The sequence below is a fragment of the Macrotis lagotis genome, chromosome 1 (genome assembly GCF_037893015.1).
Source record: "Macrotis lagotis isolate mMagLag1 chromosome 1, bilby.v1.9.chrom.fasta, whole genome shotgun sequence".
NCBI classification, from domain to species: Eukaryota; Metazoa; Chordata; class Mammalia; order Peramelemorphia; family Peramelidae; genus Macrotis; species Macrotis lagotis.
Window position 1 is genome coordinate 836,198,476 of NC_133658.1, and position 18,458 is coordinate 836,216,933.

Consider the following 18,458-nt stretch of genomic DNA (forward strand, 5'->3'; position numbering starts at 1 on the left):
CATTCAGTCCCTCATTGTAGATTATGTACCTTTTTTTCTTTGCTAAGAGGTATTAATTACAGCCATCATCAACAAGTTCAGTTTATGAGTCAGTCATTAAGTAAGTTATTTGGGATCTTCAGTCACTGAAAGTTGGTAATTCCTTTCAATCTATCTACTTAACCAAAGATGGTTTTACTGAATAAAGTTTTAAAGAACCTTCCTTTGTAATAACCAGAGAATATATTAGTTATGGAACTCTCGAGAACCACCTCTTACTTCTTTTCCATAATTCTCAACTATTGGAATTATACATGCATCAATTCCATAGCAGCAAAAATTTTGAAAGATCCTTATGTATGTCTTCTAAATTCCTGTTACTGATTTTTTTTTGGTGACCCAAATCTAACTTATGTAAAGTGGCACAAATAAAATGATTAAGAACCTTCAGTGCTTGCTATCACTTTTCACTTTTAACCTGGATACAAGCATCACAAAAAGCACTGTTGTTTTTTCAGATGCACAAATAAAAACCCTCATGATGAGTCAATTGAGTCACTGACAAAATATTTGAACTTTAACTTTTCTATACTTTCTAATTAAAAAAATTTGGTGCTAATTTTTTTTTTGGAGGATGAGCTGGGTTACAAATATTTCTTTAAAATTAGGCAGCCTCATTTCCTCCAAGATATATTCCATTCTCTTTGCCATGGACTCAGTTTCTACCTGCAGTACTTGCAAAATTGAAGCTGCCTGTTTAGAATTCACCACTTTATTCTTTGATTTTTTTTTAATTTTTAGGTTTTTGCAAGGCAAATGGGGTTAAGTGGCTTGTCCAAGGCCACACGGCTAGGTAATTATTAAGTGTCTGAGATCGGATTTGAACCCAAGTACTCCTGACTCCAGGGCCGGTGCTCTATCCACTGCGCCACCTAGCTGCCCCTATTCTTTGATTATTGCTAAATATTTTACTTAACTGAGCATTCCATATGAATTTCTCCTTCTGTTAACAATTAGAAGAGTCAAGTAAACTGAATTTGACTGTAAAGTCTATGATTTCCTGAACAAAAAAATGCAACTATTGAACTATTTTTACAACTGCCTGTTTTAATTGAACTTTTTAACGAAGGATTATTATTTTTAATCAAGAAAATCCTTCTTTAGCACACCTTCACTACTGAAACCAAATTTCCAAATTAAGACCATATCAGAAGTATAGTTCTGTTTTTGCAAAGACAGAAATGCTTGAATTACTTAAATTCTCCTCCTTTGGCTAGATTCCTGCACTCAGGAAAGCAGTGGTCCACTGTGGTGCTTTAGTCCATTTTCATCTTCACAATGCACTCTGCTCTACCATCCCACTCCAAGGTTAGAGTCTGAGAGCCTTCCTTCCTGTCAAAGAGGGTGCTACCACCATTCACCCTAAATATCTTCAGCTGACTCTTCTTAGGTACAAAATAGGATTTGGATGTTCTTATTCTTCACAGACTTTGAGAACTTAAATCTAGAAGAAAACCTTAAAAATATCCCAGTCAAATCTCCAAAGGTTAAAAGTCAGGTCTAAAGAGACTGTGATTTGCCCAAATGCATATAGATTGTTGAGTCATATTCAAAGCCAGTTTTCCTTCCACTATTCTGCAATCTTATTTTAATTAAAAATAAAAATTAATTTAATGAAAACTTTAAAAAGAAAACCACAATTTTGAGAGCCTTGGTGGTGGTTATCCAAAATATTCATCTTTCAGCAGTTCTTTTTCAAACTTCTTAAAATAAAAGTTTTTAGTAGAATCTTCCCATTCCTTGCCTCAGATTCCCCATTTCTAATTCCTCAACATTTCATTTTCCCCAACATATAGGAAAGAGAAATAAGCCTCACAAAGAATTACTGTTTTATAGTAGTGTGAAGGAGAACAGACTCACAAAATATTACCATAGGTAAGGATAACTTTGGGTTTTCACATTCACAATCAAGAAGTTCCAGAGCTCTACAGTAAAATCACAAAAGTTCTTTTCAGTGATATACTCAAAGACTAATCATATCTTGGGGCAGCAGAGAATCATGCCAATGTTTAAGAAGATCTGATTCATTAAAAACAATAACAATAAAAACCAGGGCCTTCCAAACAGTTATTAATTGTTGATATAAAGGAAAGATCCTATATCTCATCTCTAGAAGTCAAAGCAAATAAACTCACCTTTTCGACCTATGGTGAAATCTGTTACAACACACTCTCCCTTTTCATTGGTAATTTTGGCTAGGTCATCCATAGAAGGTATCGTGTAGTAGCCAACTCTGGTGAGAACAATGCCTTTGACAGAAATGGAAAACATGATTAAAAATCTAAGTGGGAATTAAGTAGTAGATATTATTTCATTCATTTAATTGAGGGCACAGAAAAGTGGACTTGTATCCATCAAGCTTAGAATAGCTTTTATGTTTTTAAAATTATTCTAGATTGTAAGCAAGATTTTAAACTCGAGTCTATTCTCCAATGCAGTTTGACCACCCCTGTTAGAACAGAACAATAGAATGTTAGGGCCTAAGAGTGACCTTTTAATTGAAGCCCCTAATTTGAAAGAAAAAGACAATGAGGAACAGAGATAAGAAAAATAATTTGTCCAAAGTAACAACTAGTTTATATACAATATATATAGTAGTTTATATACAATTCTGGATGGGAATTGTAAGCCCAACTAACACAATGCTTCCCTTACATCTACGCTGGAATTTTTAAAGTCCCTTTTTTCTATGACAAATTTCCAGATATTACTGACTGCTAAATTAAATTGTCTCATATTTGCATTAAGACTTGAGATACCATATATTAGTCTTATCCCTAAACAAGTTCAATTTTATCATGTTTTGATCTTTCTTTGTATCTCAGAAGGTAATACAAGAAATATACTTAAAAGGGTAAAGCAGAAGTATCAGAAAAAAGCAGAAGTTGGAGGGTTTTGTGAGGACTACCCCAGTTCCTTTCACAACTAAAAGTCAGTCAAACCAGTAACTTTAGAGGAAAAAAATAAAAAATAAAAAATAAAAAAAATAAAAGAACACTATCTTTCTATCACACCACTGACAATGCCTATCTGCATATCTCCCCACACAACAGAAGCACTAGGATCAGAGATTCAGAGCTGAAGGAATCTAAAAGTGCATCTAGTACAACCCTATCATTTAACAAATATGAGACCAGAGAGATGAAATAAATTCTCCAAAGTCACAGAGATAATAAGTGGCAGAGATAATGTATGAATTCAGATCATCTGGCTCTAATTTCACAAATTCTAGACTTACTCTGCTCCATTAAAGTCCTTCTCAGTTCAAACAACACTTCATAAAGTGACTTCAGGTTCCATTATTAATAGAAAAAAAAAGTCTTACCAAACTGAAAAGGATATTTTCTGAGAATTAACCTATGTCTAAAAAAAGAATCTTCACCAGGAAGGTAGCTTCTGGGTAAAGAAGAATTAAAACTGACATTAATGGAAGGATTACCCAGACTAAAAAGAGTCTCAAATTCTTGAGGTTCTGAAATAAAAAGAAATTTGAAAGATCACTTATAATTTTATAATGGTAAAAGAAAAGTTGGAAAATGGAGTTGCTAAAGACATGAAAAAAGACATGCTTGGCTATAATAGGTAGATGTTGTACTTGATTTAAAGAAAGTAGCAAATAGGGTATCAAGAAATGATGGAGGACATACCTCATATGACAATAAGACAACTGGAAATACAATAAAAGCCACTATAGTTGATTTCAGGATCTGTTGATATTAGCCAGGCAGGCATTGTTCACAATAGAAGACACCATACAGAAAAAGTCTTTGGGTCAAGATACCTAGATGTTTCATTTTGGCCCACTGATCTAATGTACCAAGCCCCCTAAGTAGGAAACAAGGCAACAAGTTTACCAGGACACATCTTACCAAAATAAATGGATGGGCAACTTAGCATGAGCAATAGAACTGTGGATAGGATCCTACTGAGTAAGTCAAATGGAAGCAGTTATACAAAAAGTTCAGCTTCTACCAACACATTTTATTAAATGGACTGTGATGGAAGTCTATGATAGCCAAAGGGCTTCAATGAACTGCTGCAAAACAGTATACTATTTGAATTTGACTCTGACCTGCTGGATGGATATGGTAAGCACTTTCTTCCTCTTCTTCTCGATCATCCTGCAGAGACTCATCATGAAAAGAAGCCTCTTCACTGCTTCCTTCCAGGCCATTTCTTAAGGCACCACGCATGTTCAACACGACAATGGAGTCATCTACACTGCTGCTGTGTTTGTTTACTGCATTTTCAGGGGTTTGTGGGATGGGTTTGGCAATAGGGTTAGTGTAGAATCGCGACACAAGAGAGTCGTCATCCCCATCCTGTGGATGGTTCTCATCAACAGCTTTGCTGAGAAAACTAAATCTAAGGAAAAGAATGAAATCAAGTAATATGCTTGGTTTAAAATGAATCTCTGCTGCGACCTACTTTTTATAAAATACATTTAAGTAATATAGTTGGAGCAAGACAGCTCTTGTTCAACTATATGCCAATCAACTTTCAAGATAAATGGCAAATGATTAGATTTTAATGGCTAAATTTCCCTTCTTGTCAATATTATCAGGACATACATTAAAGAAAGGTAAAATGCATCCAAATAATTTCCAAAATGACATGAAATGACTTGTTTTGAAATACAAATATTAAATGCTCAAAATTCATAAATAATTACATTTTGGGTTTTGGTTTGGGTTGGGTTTTTAGATCTGTGGTCAGGAATATTCCCAGTTATGACTCAAGAGTACTATACTTCTGAAGATTTTAAATCAAGGGGAAAGTAAGTCTGAGCTTTAAGTACTTAAGAGAAGAAAATCCCTTAAAAAAATTACAAAACTATCTCATGTAACATTATCTCAACTCCCATATTTTATAAACGAAGAAATTATAAATTATCTAGTTTAATCCTAGAATAGCATGAACTGTCCTCCAGAAAATCCCTAACAGGTGGTCAACCAGTTTTTACTTGATAGTTAAGACTGGACCTGTGACCTTCATTGATGTAGGAACTCCTGGATAAAAAAACTCCATCTACCAATTCAAATAATATCTCATTGAGATGTTAAGTAGCTCATCAGTAAGGGCCACACAGCCTAATTTCTATTCATTAATAGGCCATGCTGTCCTTCAGCCTCTACTTAATTATGACAGGTACCATCCCAATCATTCCACTTGTTATTAGGATGGATTTGATTATCTTTTCCTAAAAAATATCTCCTGGCAACTTTTACCCATTAATCTTAGTTTTCTCCCTGGAGTCAAAGATATCATTCCATATTACAACTCCATAACAAGAATCCCGATCATTTTTCTTTCATTTCCCTTAGTCCTAATTCCTCTTGTACAAAATGACTAATATGTAAATGAGTTGAATACAAATGTTCATGTGCAACTTTTACCAGACACATTGACTGGGGTGGGGGTGGGGGGGAGTGGTGGAAAGAAGAAGGGAAGAGAAGGTGGTAGTAAAATGTTTAATTTTTAAATTTGCAAATAGATGAATGATGAAAAACAACCGTAGCATGTAACTAGGAAAAATTAAAATATCAACTAAAAACAACAAAAAGAAGAATCCTGACCATGTCACTTCCCTGAGTCTCTCTAATGGCTCCTTTATTACCTTCAGGATCAATACAAAAGCCAGTTTCTTGCTAGACCTCAAACACACTATTCTGCCACTCTGCCTTTTCAATGGCTATGCTCCCATGTCTAGAATGATCTTCTTCACTTTCACATCCTCATTTAAAACAAAGCCCCAATCCTACTTCTGGATTGTCCCCATCCTTACTGCTAGTGCCTTCCCTCTGAGATTCATCATCATCATCATAAGAGCTAGCAGTTATATAGTCCTTTTAAGTTTGTAAAGCACTTTACAACTCTAATTGTTCTTCACAACAACTCCGTAAGGCAGGTGCTATTTTTTATCCCCATTTTACAGATGAGGAAACTGAGACAAACAGAGGTTAAGTGATTTGCCTGATGTCACAGTTAGTAACTTTCTTCTTTTTAAATTTTATTTAAAGCAATGGAGTTAAATGACTTGCCCAAGGTCTCACAGCAAGGTAATTATTAAGTGTCTGAGGGTGAATTTGAACTCACATCCTCCTGACTTAAGGGACAGTGCTCTATTACTGTGCTGTATCTAGGTGCCCCTGTTAGTAAGTTTCTAAGGCTAGATTTGAAGTGAGGTCTTCCTAGCTGAGTCCAGTGCTTTATCAATAGCACCATATGCACTGTATATATGTAGAGCTGTTTTCCTCTCAATAAGAAAGAATGTTAGCTTACTGAGGGCAAGAACTGTGTTTCATATCTCTGGCACTTAGCACAATGTGTGACATATAGCAAAAGTTGAATAAATTCTTTGATTGCTGAATGATATGAAAGCAGCAGATTTCCTATACTAAAAGGTAAGATGTTTTCCTTATTAAGAATTCATAGGGGGCGGCTAGGTGGTGCAGTGGATAAAGCACTGGCCCTGGAGTCAGGGTTCGAATCCAGCCTCAGACACTTAATAATTACCTAGCTGTGTAGCCTTGGGCAAGCCACTTATCCCCATTTGCCTTGCAAAAACTTAAAAAAAAATCATAGAGGGTAGCAGAGGGTAGCTAGGTAGTGCTGTGGATAGAGCCCTGCAGTCAGGAGGACACGAGTGCAAATCTGACCTCAGATAATTACTTAGCTGTGTGACCTTGGGTGAGTCACTTAACCCCAAAAGAATTTATAGAATGTCACTACAGAAAGAGATTTAGAGTTCATCTAATTCAACTCTGTCATTTTATAAATAAGGAAATTGTGACCTATTTGCTTAAGGCTACAGAGCTACCAAACTGTAGTGTTTTGACTCATTGCTTAATAATGCAACACAATTCAACATACCTCTCCCCATTCTCTGGATAATCTGATGGTGAGGCCAGATCATCAGCATCCCGACTAACAGGAGAAAAAAGGTTGCTATTGTTGAGATTCTTTAAAACTAACTTCTTGATACTTTTCCTGCAAAAGATATGAAGAAAACAATTCTCAAAAAAAATATTAAAACATGAAAACTTGGAACACTCCAACCTACTTCATATGCTAAAACATGGAAGAACAGGCTGAATGTGTAAGTGTATAAAATATGCCTTTGACTAAATATTGCAACCCTCTTTCAATTGTCGGAATTTACTTTCCCCATGTATTCTAATTCTGTGAAACTGGTCTGGTTATTCCTCAAAACACACTATTCTGATACTCTTCCTCTTCAATAGCTAGAAAAACCATCAAATGTCTGTATACAGACAAAAGTGTAAACCTGAGGGATATGGTCACAAGGAACTGAGTGTCAATCAGAATACCACTGATCAAGAGCTGGAAGAAGGTGAAAAAGTCATCTAGTTTAAGTATTTTTTAAGCCTCTTATTTTTTCTCAGGTAAAATAAAATGCCTTCACTGAAAATATACTGAAGTATATACTGAACATACTGAATATACAGAAGTGTGTTTTATTGTCCCCCTTTTATAGATGAGAAAAGCGACACTTTAAAAATATAAATAATTTGGATGATATTTCATAGTAAAAGGGTAAAAATTGGTATTTGAGTCAAGTCCTTCCTGATTCCAGTTTCACTGCTTTAACACTACATCTGATGTCTTGCCACCTAAAACCAAGTCAATTTTTGTAAATTATATTTTAAATGTACCAGAGAAATTTAATTGTTTTAAACCACCTAGATTACTTAAAACTCCAAAGATAAAGCTATAAAGCTATAATTAACAGAGAAATGATAATATTATTATTAAAAAATTAGAATGGGAGAACAAAAAATTATGCCCTATTCGATCATTTAATATTCTGAAAGGAAAAAAGTAGGCTTTGGAGGAAATGTAAAAATATAAGCCCTGTTTGTTTTTGGTAGTCTCGAGCCATAATCTAATTCTAATAATAAGCTAAAATTCCTACTAGGTTTGACCTGATCTAGTTGCATAGATTTTCAAGAACTATGCTAATGTTTTTCCAGAATGGTTACACTCACCCATCCCTCTCAAATAGTGGTAAAATTTATTCTTATAAGTGACATTCCCATCAATTGGGAAAATGGCTCAACAATTTTAGGTACATAATATGATAGAATACTATTATGCCATAAGAAATAATGAAAGGGACGTTTTCAGTTAAAACTGGGAAAATCTGTATGAACCAATGAAGAGAAAAATAGGCAAAAAACAAAGTAATTTATATAAAAACTATTAAAAATCCCTATAATTTTTAAAGACTTAGAACTCTTATCAATATAATGACTAGCCATAGTTCCAGAGAACTAAATGATGAAGCAAGTGATCCATCTTTTGATGGACAGATAGGGTTCAAAGAATGAAACATTTTGGACATGATCACTGAAGTTAATAGCTTGACTATGCATATTTGTTACAAGAAATTTGTCCTTTTTTTTCATTGGGGGATAGTGATGGAGAGAAAAAGAATGAAATTCAAAGGAACTCTGGAACTGCTTATTTTGTAAAGACCAGGATCATTACATTACATAATCAGTCCTTAATTTATCTTTCTGTATTCTGTATGTTGGATAATAGGTTGGATTAAATAAGGGCATTCCTATAATAGAAAGTTCTTAAAAACCAGGAACTATGTCTTGAGAGACCTTTAACAGAACAACAGTTGCTTTATGGGAAACCAGTGATTGAAGTATTGATCCCTAAAATCTCCTTTAACTTGCAGAATCCATTAACATTTTAATTTTAGTACAAATGTTTTCTAAAACTGTGTTGATTAAAAATTCGTAACAAAAATTCAGCATGTAAAATATTAAGAGAATTAATAAATCTTGCATTTTCTGCAAATCCCCCACTATCAAGACATAAGCTATCTGAAGATTTTTTTAAACATTTAAAAGAAAAAAGTTTTTAAATGATTACCTTAGTAAAAATTTAGACAAAAAACAATGAAAAAATTTAAATATCAAAATGAAAATGCTCAAAGTTGGGTACACATTCCTAAAGAATCAAATGATTCAAAAGTACATTTGGCTTTTGGGGAATAAGGGGAGAATTAATGATCCTTTTAAATTTCCATAATACTAAATCATACATATTATAAACAGAGATACATGGAAACTCATTAATATGGAACTATGCACAGAGAATTAAGAATATGCAAAGAACACCTGAACAAAAAGTTAAGGTAACACAAAGGCTTACAAAATAAAGATTCTAACAGTAAAAATCTTTGTTTTTTCTAAATAAAGAGTATATTATAATGTCTCCAAACTCACTTGGGCATGAAAGCTCCATTAGCTAAAGATGGCTCATCGTCATCTAGCCCATCAAAGAGGTGGGATTTGGCTGTCCCTGTTGTCTGTAGAGCCTTAGGCCGGACTCTAGTGGCAGGGCGAGGAGTCAGTTTATAGTGAGTAGGGGTAGTCAGAGCCTTCTGTGCAGCTGGGTTTGTAGGTTTCAACCTCTGTAAAAGCAAACCAAGAAGTATTAAGTGTAATTCTTGTGATTTTTGTTTCCACTGATGAAAAGAAAACTCTAAGATCACAACTTAATATGAAAGGTATAATATAATATTTATGTATCCATTCATATATAAAAGTGACAAGTATAGAACAACAAAAAAAAAGTAGCTTCTGCTTCAAAGAGTGAGGACCAAGTTCCAAAATCTACCAAAGAATAATTTCAGTTTCAATATGGTCTCATCATCAGAGATGCAAGCCTACAGTGCAAGCATTCCATCTTCATCTTCCATATGATACAAGGACATATAAAAAAATCTTTTCCTGCTAGACACTATATACAAATATCAAAAGGTAACAGTGAAGGGCAGCAAGGTGGCACAGTGGATTGAGCACCATTCCTGGAAACAGGAGGACCTGAGTTCAAATCTGATCTCAGACACTTAACAATTAATCTAGCTGTGTGATCTTGGGCAAGTCACTTAACCCCATTGCCTTACAATCCAAAATAACGAAAAGCCCCTGTATCTGATTTAGACAAATAAGGCAGCAGCATCCTCATAACATAGATGTGAGAAATATGTAGTACAACAAAATTAAAAGAGTTCTTAGTTTACTCAAGATAGCAAAGAAAATGTTGATTTAAATGAGGAATGAACCTAAGATAGAGTCCTTTAGCAGCAGAGCACAAGACTTTGCTTCTTTGCCTAGCTCAAAACATCTACTTAGCATCCGGATAAAGAACAAAGGGCTACCCTTATTAAAAGGACACAAACTATCAATCAGATAGGCTAGAAAAATGGACCAAGTAAAATTTGTTTCGGATAAATGTAAAATCTCATATTAAAACTTTAAAACTGGGGTGGCTAGGTAGCACAGTGGATAGAGCACTGGCCCTGATTTCAAATCTAGTCTCAGACACTTAATAATTACCTAGCTGTGTGGCCTTGGGCAAGCCACTTAACCCCACTGCCTTGCAAAAAAGAAAACTGGGGCGGCTAGGTGGCGTAGTGGATAAAGCACCAGCCTTGGAGTCAGGAATACCTGGGTTCAAATCCAGTCTCAGACACTTAATAATTACCTAGCTGTGTGGCCTTGGGCAAGCCACTTAACCCCATTTGCCTTGCAAAAACCTAAAAACTTTAAAACCAGTAATATAATTAAAAGAAGGGAAAAGAAAAGGATTTTACCCAACAATAAGCCCACAGTAGTTTAAAAAAAAAAAGCTTCTGTCACCTTTGATACATGAATAATAATAGCCAGATAACAAGAAAAGTGACAGTCCCACTACACTTTTTATTGGTCAGATCTCATTAAGATTTAGGATAAGACCTAGACTATTACTGCAAATAGTATGACAGTAATGTTGGTCAACCACCTTTTCTTGACAAGGAATTCCCCATAACAGTCAGTATATGTTTCTATCGTACCTCTTCTTTCTTCTTGGGGTCTGACATGGGATTCCGGAAGAGAGGAGAGTCTCCAAATGGTGAGTATGTCAAACTATTGATATGTTGCTGGAGAACAGCTTGCTGGGCAGCAGAAGCATTTGGATCTGTCAAAGCTTCATAACATCCAAAAAAAAAAAAAAAAAGCAATTTAAGTTTCCTGTACAATGTGACACATATTTCACCAAGCTAATAGCCTGCTACACATGGATAACAGAAAGAGCACTGCCTTTAGAAAGATTTATCTCTAGCCATTTACCCAAAAGAAAAATTTCCTTACAGAGGGTATCCTAGTAGATATTAATGTAGTTAAGCCTATGAGACTAATAAGTAATATTTGAGGAAGAAAAACATTTTCAGGTTCTATACAGGAAAAATTTTTCTATTATTTTTAAAATTTTATTTTTAGAATATCATATGGAATAGGGGAGAGGACTATGCAGGAAAGTGAATATCTTTAAAACCTTAGAAAAGGAAACCAGAAATAAGTTATTATTGATTGGCTTTAAGGTCTGTAGGGTGATATGACACAAAGAAAGCCTTTCAAAGGCACAGTACTTACCTACAGGAGCCTGAGGAGCACCAAAACCCAAGGCAGCTGTGTTAGCACTGAATCCAGGGGTTCCAAAAGTTCCTGTGCTCAAGGTCCCTGTCCCTATCTTGGTCTGGTTGGTTCCAAATAAAGATGCTTGCCCAGAACCAAGAGCTATTGGGGGGGGGGGGGGAGAAGAAGAGAAAGATTGTTAATCAAAATAATCTCTTTTGAGGGCTACACCAGATTCAAGTGATATAGATTGTAATAATTTTGTTACTTCTAAGTCACCACTCACTTCAAAGTAAAATTATTTCCTAAGTTAAGCTATCTAGCTCACCAAGCTTCTAGCAAGTTTTGCATTTATGAATATGTAAACTGTACTGCTACAAATTTCAACTAATTTGTTCTTTTAAGTGGTAGAGAACTTTTGTTGGTACTTGCTAGCTACTGGGCATTTCTAGTCACAAATGTTTAGCAGAGATAAATTTTCAAAAAGGCTAACACGTAATAACTTGCAATGGGATCATATGACAGCATGGGTACCAAGGTTCACAAGCCCAGAGGATGCTGTAATACCCCATTCCAAAAATTCATCATATCTTGCAAAGAATCAAAGGCTAGTAAGGACAGAAGCCAAGGAGAAACAAGCCATCAGTTGATGGACTCAAGAGTATGTAGCTATTGTTATAATAAAAATGAAAATTCAACCTAAATTAATCTACTTATTCAGTGTCAATCCAATCAAACTACCAAAAATTATTTTATAGAGGACCAAAATTCGTCAACAAAAGGTAAAGAATATCAAGGGAATTAATGGGGAAAAAAAAGTAAAGTAGCCTAGCTGTACCAGATCTAAAAGGATATTATAAAGCAGTAGTCATTAAAACTGTAAAGAGAGTGGTAGATCAGTTGAATAGGTTAAGGTACACACACACACACACACACAAAAAAAAACAAAAAACAAAAAAACAAAAACAAAAACAAAAAAAAAAACAACCCAGTAGTAAGTGGTTATAGTAACTTGTCTGATAGACCCAAAGACTCCAAGCTTCTAGGATAAGGACTCACTGTTTGATAAACTGCTGGGAAAATTGGAAAACAGTATGGCAGAAACTAGGCATGGACCAACATTTCACACCCTATACCAATATAAGATCAAAAATGCATACATAATTTAGGCATAAAGGGTGCTATCAAAAAACACGAGGAGAACAAGAAATAGTCTTATCTGTAAGATCTATGGAGAAGGGAAGAATTTATGTTAAAACAAGAAATAAAGAACATTATAAAATGCAAAATGGATTATTTTGATTACATTAAATTTAAAAAGTTTTGCACAAACAAAAACAAGACAACCAAGATTAGAAGGAAAGCAGAAAGCTGAGAAACAATTTTTACAGCCAGCATTTCTGATAAAGGTCTTATTTCTAAAATATTTTAGAGAAAATTTAGTCAAATTTATAATAATACAAGTCATTCCTCAACTTATAAATGGTTAAAGGACATGAATAGGCAGTTTTCAAAGGAAGAAATTAAAACAATTTATAGTCATATAAAAATGCTCTAAATCATTATTGCTTAGAGAAATGCAAATGAAACAACTCTTGAGGTATCAACTTACATGTATCAGATTAGCTAATATGACAGAAAAAATAAAACAAATGTTGGAAGGGATCTGGAAAAACTGAGACACTAAGGCACTGCTGGTGGAGTTGTGAATTAATTCAACCATTCTGGAGAGCAATTATGAACTATGTCCAAAGGACAATAAAACTGTGCATACCCTTTAATCCAGCAATACCACTTACTAGGTCTGTATTCCAAAAAGATCATTAAAAAAATGTACAAAAATATTTATTGCAGATCTTTTTTGTGGTAGCAAAGAATTGGAAACTGAGGGGATGTCCATCAATTGGGCTAAACAAGTTGTGGTATATGAATGTGATGGAATACTAGTGTTTTATAAGAAATCACAAGCAGATAGATTTCAGAAAAACTGGGAAAGACGTTAATGAAATGAGCAGAACACTGCACAGCAACATCAACACCATGTGATAATCAATTCTGATAGATTTAGCTCTTCTCAACAATACAGTGATTAATGACAAATCCAAAAGACTTGTGATGGAAAATCCTATCTATATCAAAGAACAAATTAGGAAGTCTGAATGCAGCATACTATTTTCACTTTTTTAAATTTGCTTTTTGTTTGTTTTTTCATGTTTTTTCCCTTTTGTTCTCATTCTTGTTTCACATGACCAACACAGAATTACATGTAATATGATTGTACATTTATAGTCTTTATCAGATTACTCGCTGTCTTGGGGAGAGGGAAGAGGAGAGGAAAATGTGGAACTCAAAATCTTACAAAAAATGAACATGGAAAATAATCTTTTACATGTAATTGGAAAAAAATTATTATAAAAATAATTTTTAAATATGTAGATTAAAAACCAAACAAATAAAACCAAAACAAGATAAAACAACACAACACTTTTAGCATTTCTACTGTGAAAATGGAAATCTGGTTCTTCCACCTCTAGCATCCCAATACAATAAGAAGTGTTAAGTATGAAAGACAAACTGAAGGCAGGGACAAACAAATACAGCCCTCCCTTTAGGAATTTTCCGATGGTACAATATTAATTACCTGTTCCAAAGTTTGGGGTAAGTCCTGTTCCAAGAGGTGCTGGTTTACTTCCAAAAATACTATTCGCATTATTGCTTCCACCAAAACCTGAAAGGACAAAGGAAATTAATGAGTCTGCTGAGTCTGCTCTTAAGGCAACATCAAATTTCCCCTAGAGGGAGTCTAACATACACAAAAAATATGTTTAAAGACTGAAATTCTTTCAATGATTATCTGGTTTAAGTTTTTCTAATATATAGGTCAATTTTACTACTGACTTCTCTATAAGACATGAAAGGGCTGCAATTACATTTGGGCACTAAAGAAGGAAATCTACTCAACAGAAAAACATCATAGCTTCAATTCAAATTAAGGGACATCTATCTTGGAAGACTTACAATATTGCCAACACAGATGATCTTACTATACTACAGCCAATATATGCGGTTCACAATCAGGTAAAATTGCTTCTTCATCAATATAATTTGCTGATTTTAAAAATCAGTAGTCCATCCTCTATTATTTACCCTATCAATATTGTTGCCCAGTTTAGAGGTAGATAATAGGCATGTCTATGTGCAGCTATGTCTAAAAGTATCAACTGGTATATCAATGCTTGGAACACAGCAAGCAAAGATAAGTCATTTCTAAATTAACCATTCCTCTTTGCTTCTCCACCAACAAAAATGATTGAAAATTCAGCAATATTCCTTTCCTCACTGATAATTTAATGAAAATAAGAAAACTGTAGATTTTCCTTTAAAATCCCTACCTATCTCCAAAAACACTTCTCCATTACTTTTCCTTTTTTACATATCATCTTTCCAAGATTTCTACTGTTTCATTTTATTTAAACAATGCAAAAATCAACTGCATCAATGAAAGGCCATCACAGAAAGAGAGCAAGGGTTAATTTTGGACTAGGAATAAACCAACAGGAAAAGGCCTCCTGAGCATATCAAAGGAAAAGGGAAAGAAAGAGAGAATATATAGGACTTAATGGGAAAATCCACAAATTAAGGGAAAATAATATGGCAGCTGGATGATACAATGGATAGAGCACTGAGCTTGGAGACAGGAAGATCTGAGTTTAAACTTCAACAACAGACATTCTTCCTAGGTGGGTGACTTTGTTGCTGCATTTTTCCTCAATTGTAAAATGGGAATAATAATTGCACCTAACCCTGAGACTGTTGTGAGGATCAATTGATACAATTTTATTAAGTGTCTGAGACTGGATTTGAACTCAGGTACTCCTGACTCCCCTGTGCCACCTAGCCACCCCAATTGATATATTTAAAAAGCACTTGGCACATTATAAGAGCTATATAAATGCAAAATTTTGATGCTCATGATTTTTTTATTTTGTTTTTTTTTTGCAAGGCAGTGGAGTTGTGACTTGCCCAAGGTCACATAGCTAGGTAATTTTGAAGCGTCTGAGGCCGGATTTGAACTCAGGGCCTCCTGACTCATAACAACAAAAGTTGTTGTTATAAAATGGCTCATGATACATAATTCTAGGATTGCTTTTTACATTACTGAGTTCATCAAGAAGAAGCATTTAAGAATACTTAAATATTGTGTAAACATGTTAAACACAAACATACATGTACAACTTTTATGCAACTGTTCACCACTGAGGGGAAGGGGATGGCAAGAAGGCTGGTAGAAAAATGTGTAACTTATAAATATCCAAGTGGATAAATGTTGAAAAACTTTAATAACATGCAATCGGGAAAATATTTTAAATTAAATTAAAAAAAAATGTTTTAAGTATTAAAAAAAAGTTGAATGGAAACAAAGTAAAGATGAAAATTGTAAAACTCACATAATATCTTTAATAAAAATTAATTAAAAAAATAGTTGATCAGTTAATATCATTTGAAGTGCAAAGAATGTTAAATGACATTTCCCAACCTCCTACATTTGGCATATTAATAGTTCTTAAATAAGAAAAGGATTATTGACAAATTGTAGTAAGTAAAATAGTAGTGAGGAAGGTAGGAAGGTTAAAATATGTTAGGAGTCAAATGAAAAATAAAGGATGACTTTTTCTAAATCAATTAATTAAGAGAAAGTTTCAGGGGGGTAACTAGGTGGCACAGTAGAAAGAGTACCAACCCTGGAGTCAGGAGGCCCTGAGTTCAAATCCGGCCTCAGACGCTTCAAAATTACCTAACTACGTGACCTTGGGCAAGTCACAACTCCACTGCCTTGCAAAAAAAAACAAAATAAAAAAATCATGAGCATCAAAATTTGAAAAAAAGAAACTTTCAGATTCTATGCAAAAATGGGCTTTCTGCTTATCATTTGGAAGCATAACAAAATATCTACAAAACAGCTCAAAAAAACCCCAAAACACCACCACCACAACAAAAAAAGCTTTGGAGAGAACAAAATCTATATTACACTGCTTATATAGTATTTACTTTTTTAGCATTGATAAAGAATTTTGGGGCAGCTAGATGGCACAGTAGATAAAGCCCCAGTCCTGGGGTCAGGAGGACCTGAGCTCAAATTTGATCTCAGACACTTAATTACCTAGCTGTGTAACCTAGGGCAAGTCACCTAACCCCACTGTCTTGCAGCCCCACCCCAAAAAACAGCATTAAAAAAAGGCATTTGCCAACTGCCTCTTAAGAAAAAGGTCCTTTTTACAAATATAGGAATCTAAAAAGAAAAGTTTAAAAGGGGAAAGGGAGCAAAACATTGGTGAGGAGGATGAAAAGAAAAGTAGAAATGGGGAATGATAACATGGAGAAAAATAAAGAATTAGTAATCTTAACTGTAAATGTGAATGGGATGAACTCTCCCATAAAATAGAAACAGATAGCAGAATGGATTAAAAACCAGAATCCTTCAATATGCTGTTTACAAGAAACAAATTTGAAGCACAGAGATACAAGGTAAAGGTAAAAGGATGGAGGCAATTCTGATCTCAGATAAAGCAAAAGCAAATCTCACTAAAAGGGATAAGAAAGAAAACGTTAACTTTTTAAAAGGTACCATAGGCAATGAGCTATACTGAACATATATGCCTCAGGGCAACTGTATGGCACAGTGGATAGAGCACCGGCTCTGGAGTCAGGAGTACCTGAGTTCAAATCCGGTCTCAGACACTTAATAATTACCTAGCTGTGTGGCCTTGGGCAAGCCACTTAACCCCATTTGCCTTGCAAAAACCTAAAAAAAAAATTCACCAAAAAAAATTATATATGCCTCTAGTGGTAAAACATCCAAATTCTTAAAGGAGAAGTTGAATGAATTAAAAGTAGACATAGATAGCAAAACTATAATAATGGTGAACCTCAACCTCCCTCTCTCAGAACTAGATTAATCTAACCAAAAATAAACAAGAAGGAAGTTAAGATGATGAATAAAATCTTGGAAAACTAGATTTGATAGACCTCTGGAGAAGACTGAATGGGGATAGAAAAGATTATCTTTTCCTCTGTAGTACAAGGCATCTATACCAAAACTGACCACTTACTGGGGCATTAAAAAACCTTACAATTAAATGCAGAAAGGTAGAAATAATAAATGCATATTTCTCAGATCATAATGCCATAAAAATTACATGTAATAAAGGACCATGAAAGGATAAATCAAAATTTAATTGGAAACTAAATAACTTAATTTTAAATAATGAGGGGATAAAACAGCAAATTATTTCATCCAAGAAAATGAGATAGCATACCAAAATTTATGGCATGTAGTCAAAGCAGTTTTTAGACAAAATTTTATATCTCTAAATGTTTATATGAATAAAATAGAGAAAGAGGAGATCAATGATTTGGGAATACAAATATAGGAATCTAGCACTAGGCAGGTTCAAGTCACAAAGATTACAGATTGAATTCATTATACTTCAAATTAACATACAAAAAGCTAGACCCAATGCTAGAAACATAGTCGCTGACTCACCACTTCTAAAATACCTATCTTTTACAAGATTTTCCAGACAACTAAAAAGAATTATGATATCCAGATCTATAAATGGAAAGTACAGATGTGGTAATGCTGTACATAACTCAAAGTTCCATCTCAGGTCCCATATACAGAAAACAGAATCTTAATGACTATTTGGGGGGGGGGGGGCAAAGAAGGGAGAAAGGTAGACTAGAACCACTTTCCATGGGTTAGCAAGTCTGTGATTACAGAAATCATTTTCTAGCTAGAAATCAGAGGACAAAGATTAAATATGCTGTTCTTTTCCATAAACTATCACCAAAGAGAGCTTAAGCACAAATTCAAAACAGAAATAGACGACATGGTATCCCATAACATCAAATTAATGAATTCAAAATTAAAATACTATCTACCACAGTCCAACTGCTGTCTCACTGGTATTATGTCAACAT

General features: G+C 34.3%; 1 protein-coding gene across 3 annotated transcripts in view; it reads right to left on the reverse strand.

Annotated features, from left to right (window-relative positions):
• LOC141508582 (nuclear pore complex protein Nup98-Nup96-like) overlaps nucleotides 1–18,458 on the reverse strand; it is a 92,041-nt gene that overhangs the window by 38,327 nt on the left and 35,256 nt on the right. For all 3 annotated transcript variants that reach the window (XM_074217346.1, XM_074217347.1, XM_074217345.1), the window contains exons 11-17: nucleotides 14,119–14,205; nucleotides 11,496–11,639; nucleotides 10,916–11,049; nucleotides 9,303–9,490; nucleotides 6,913–7,029; nucleotides 4,112–4,404; nucleotides 2,175–2,288 (exon numbers count right to left, since the gene is read on the reverse strand). In XM_074217346.1, coding sequence (XP_074073447.1) covers nucleotides 2,175–2,288; nucleotides 4,112–4,404; nucleotides 6,913–7,029; nucleotides 9,303–9,490; nucleotides 10,916–11,049; nucleotides 11,496–11,639; nucleotides 14,119–14,205 — 1,077 coding nt within the window. The remainder of the gene's footprint in view (nucleotides 1–2,174; nucleotides 2,289–4,111; nucleotides 4,405–6,912; nucleotides 7,030–9,302; nucleotides 9,491–10,915; nucleotides 11,050–11,495; nucleotides 11,640–14,118; nucleotides 14,206–18,458) is intronic.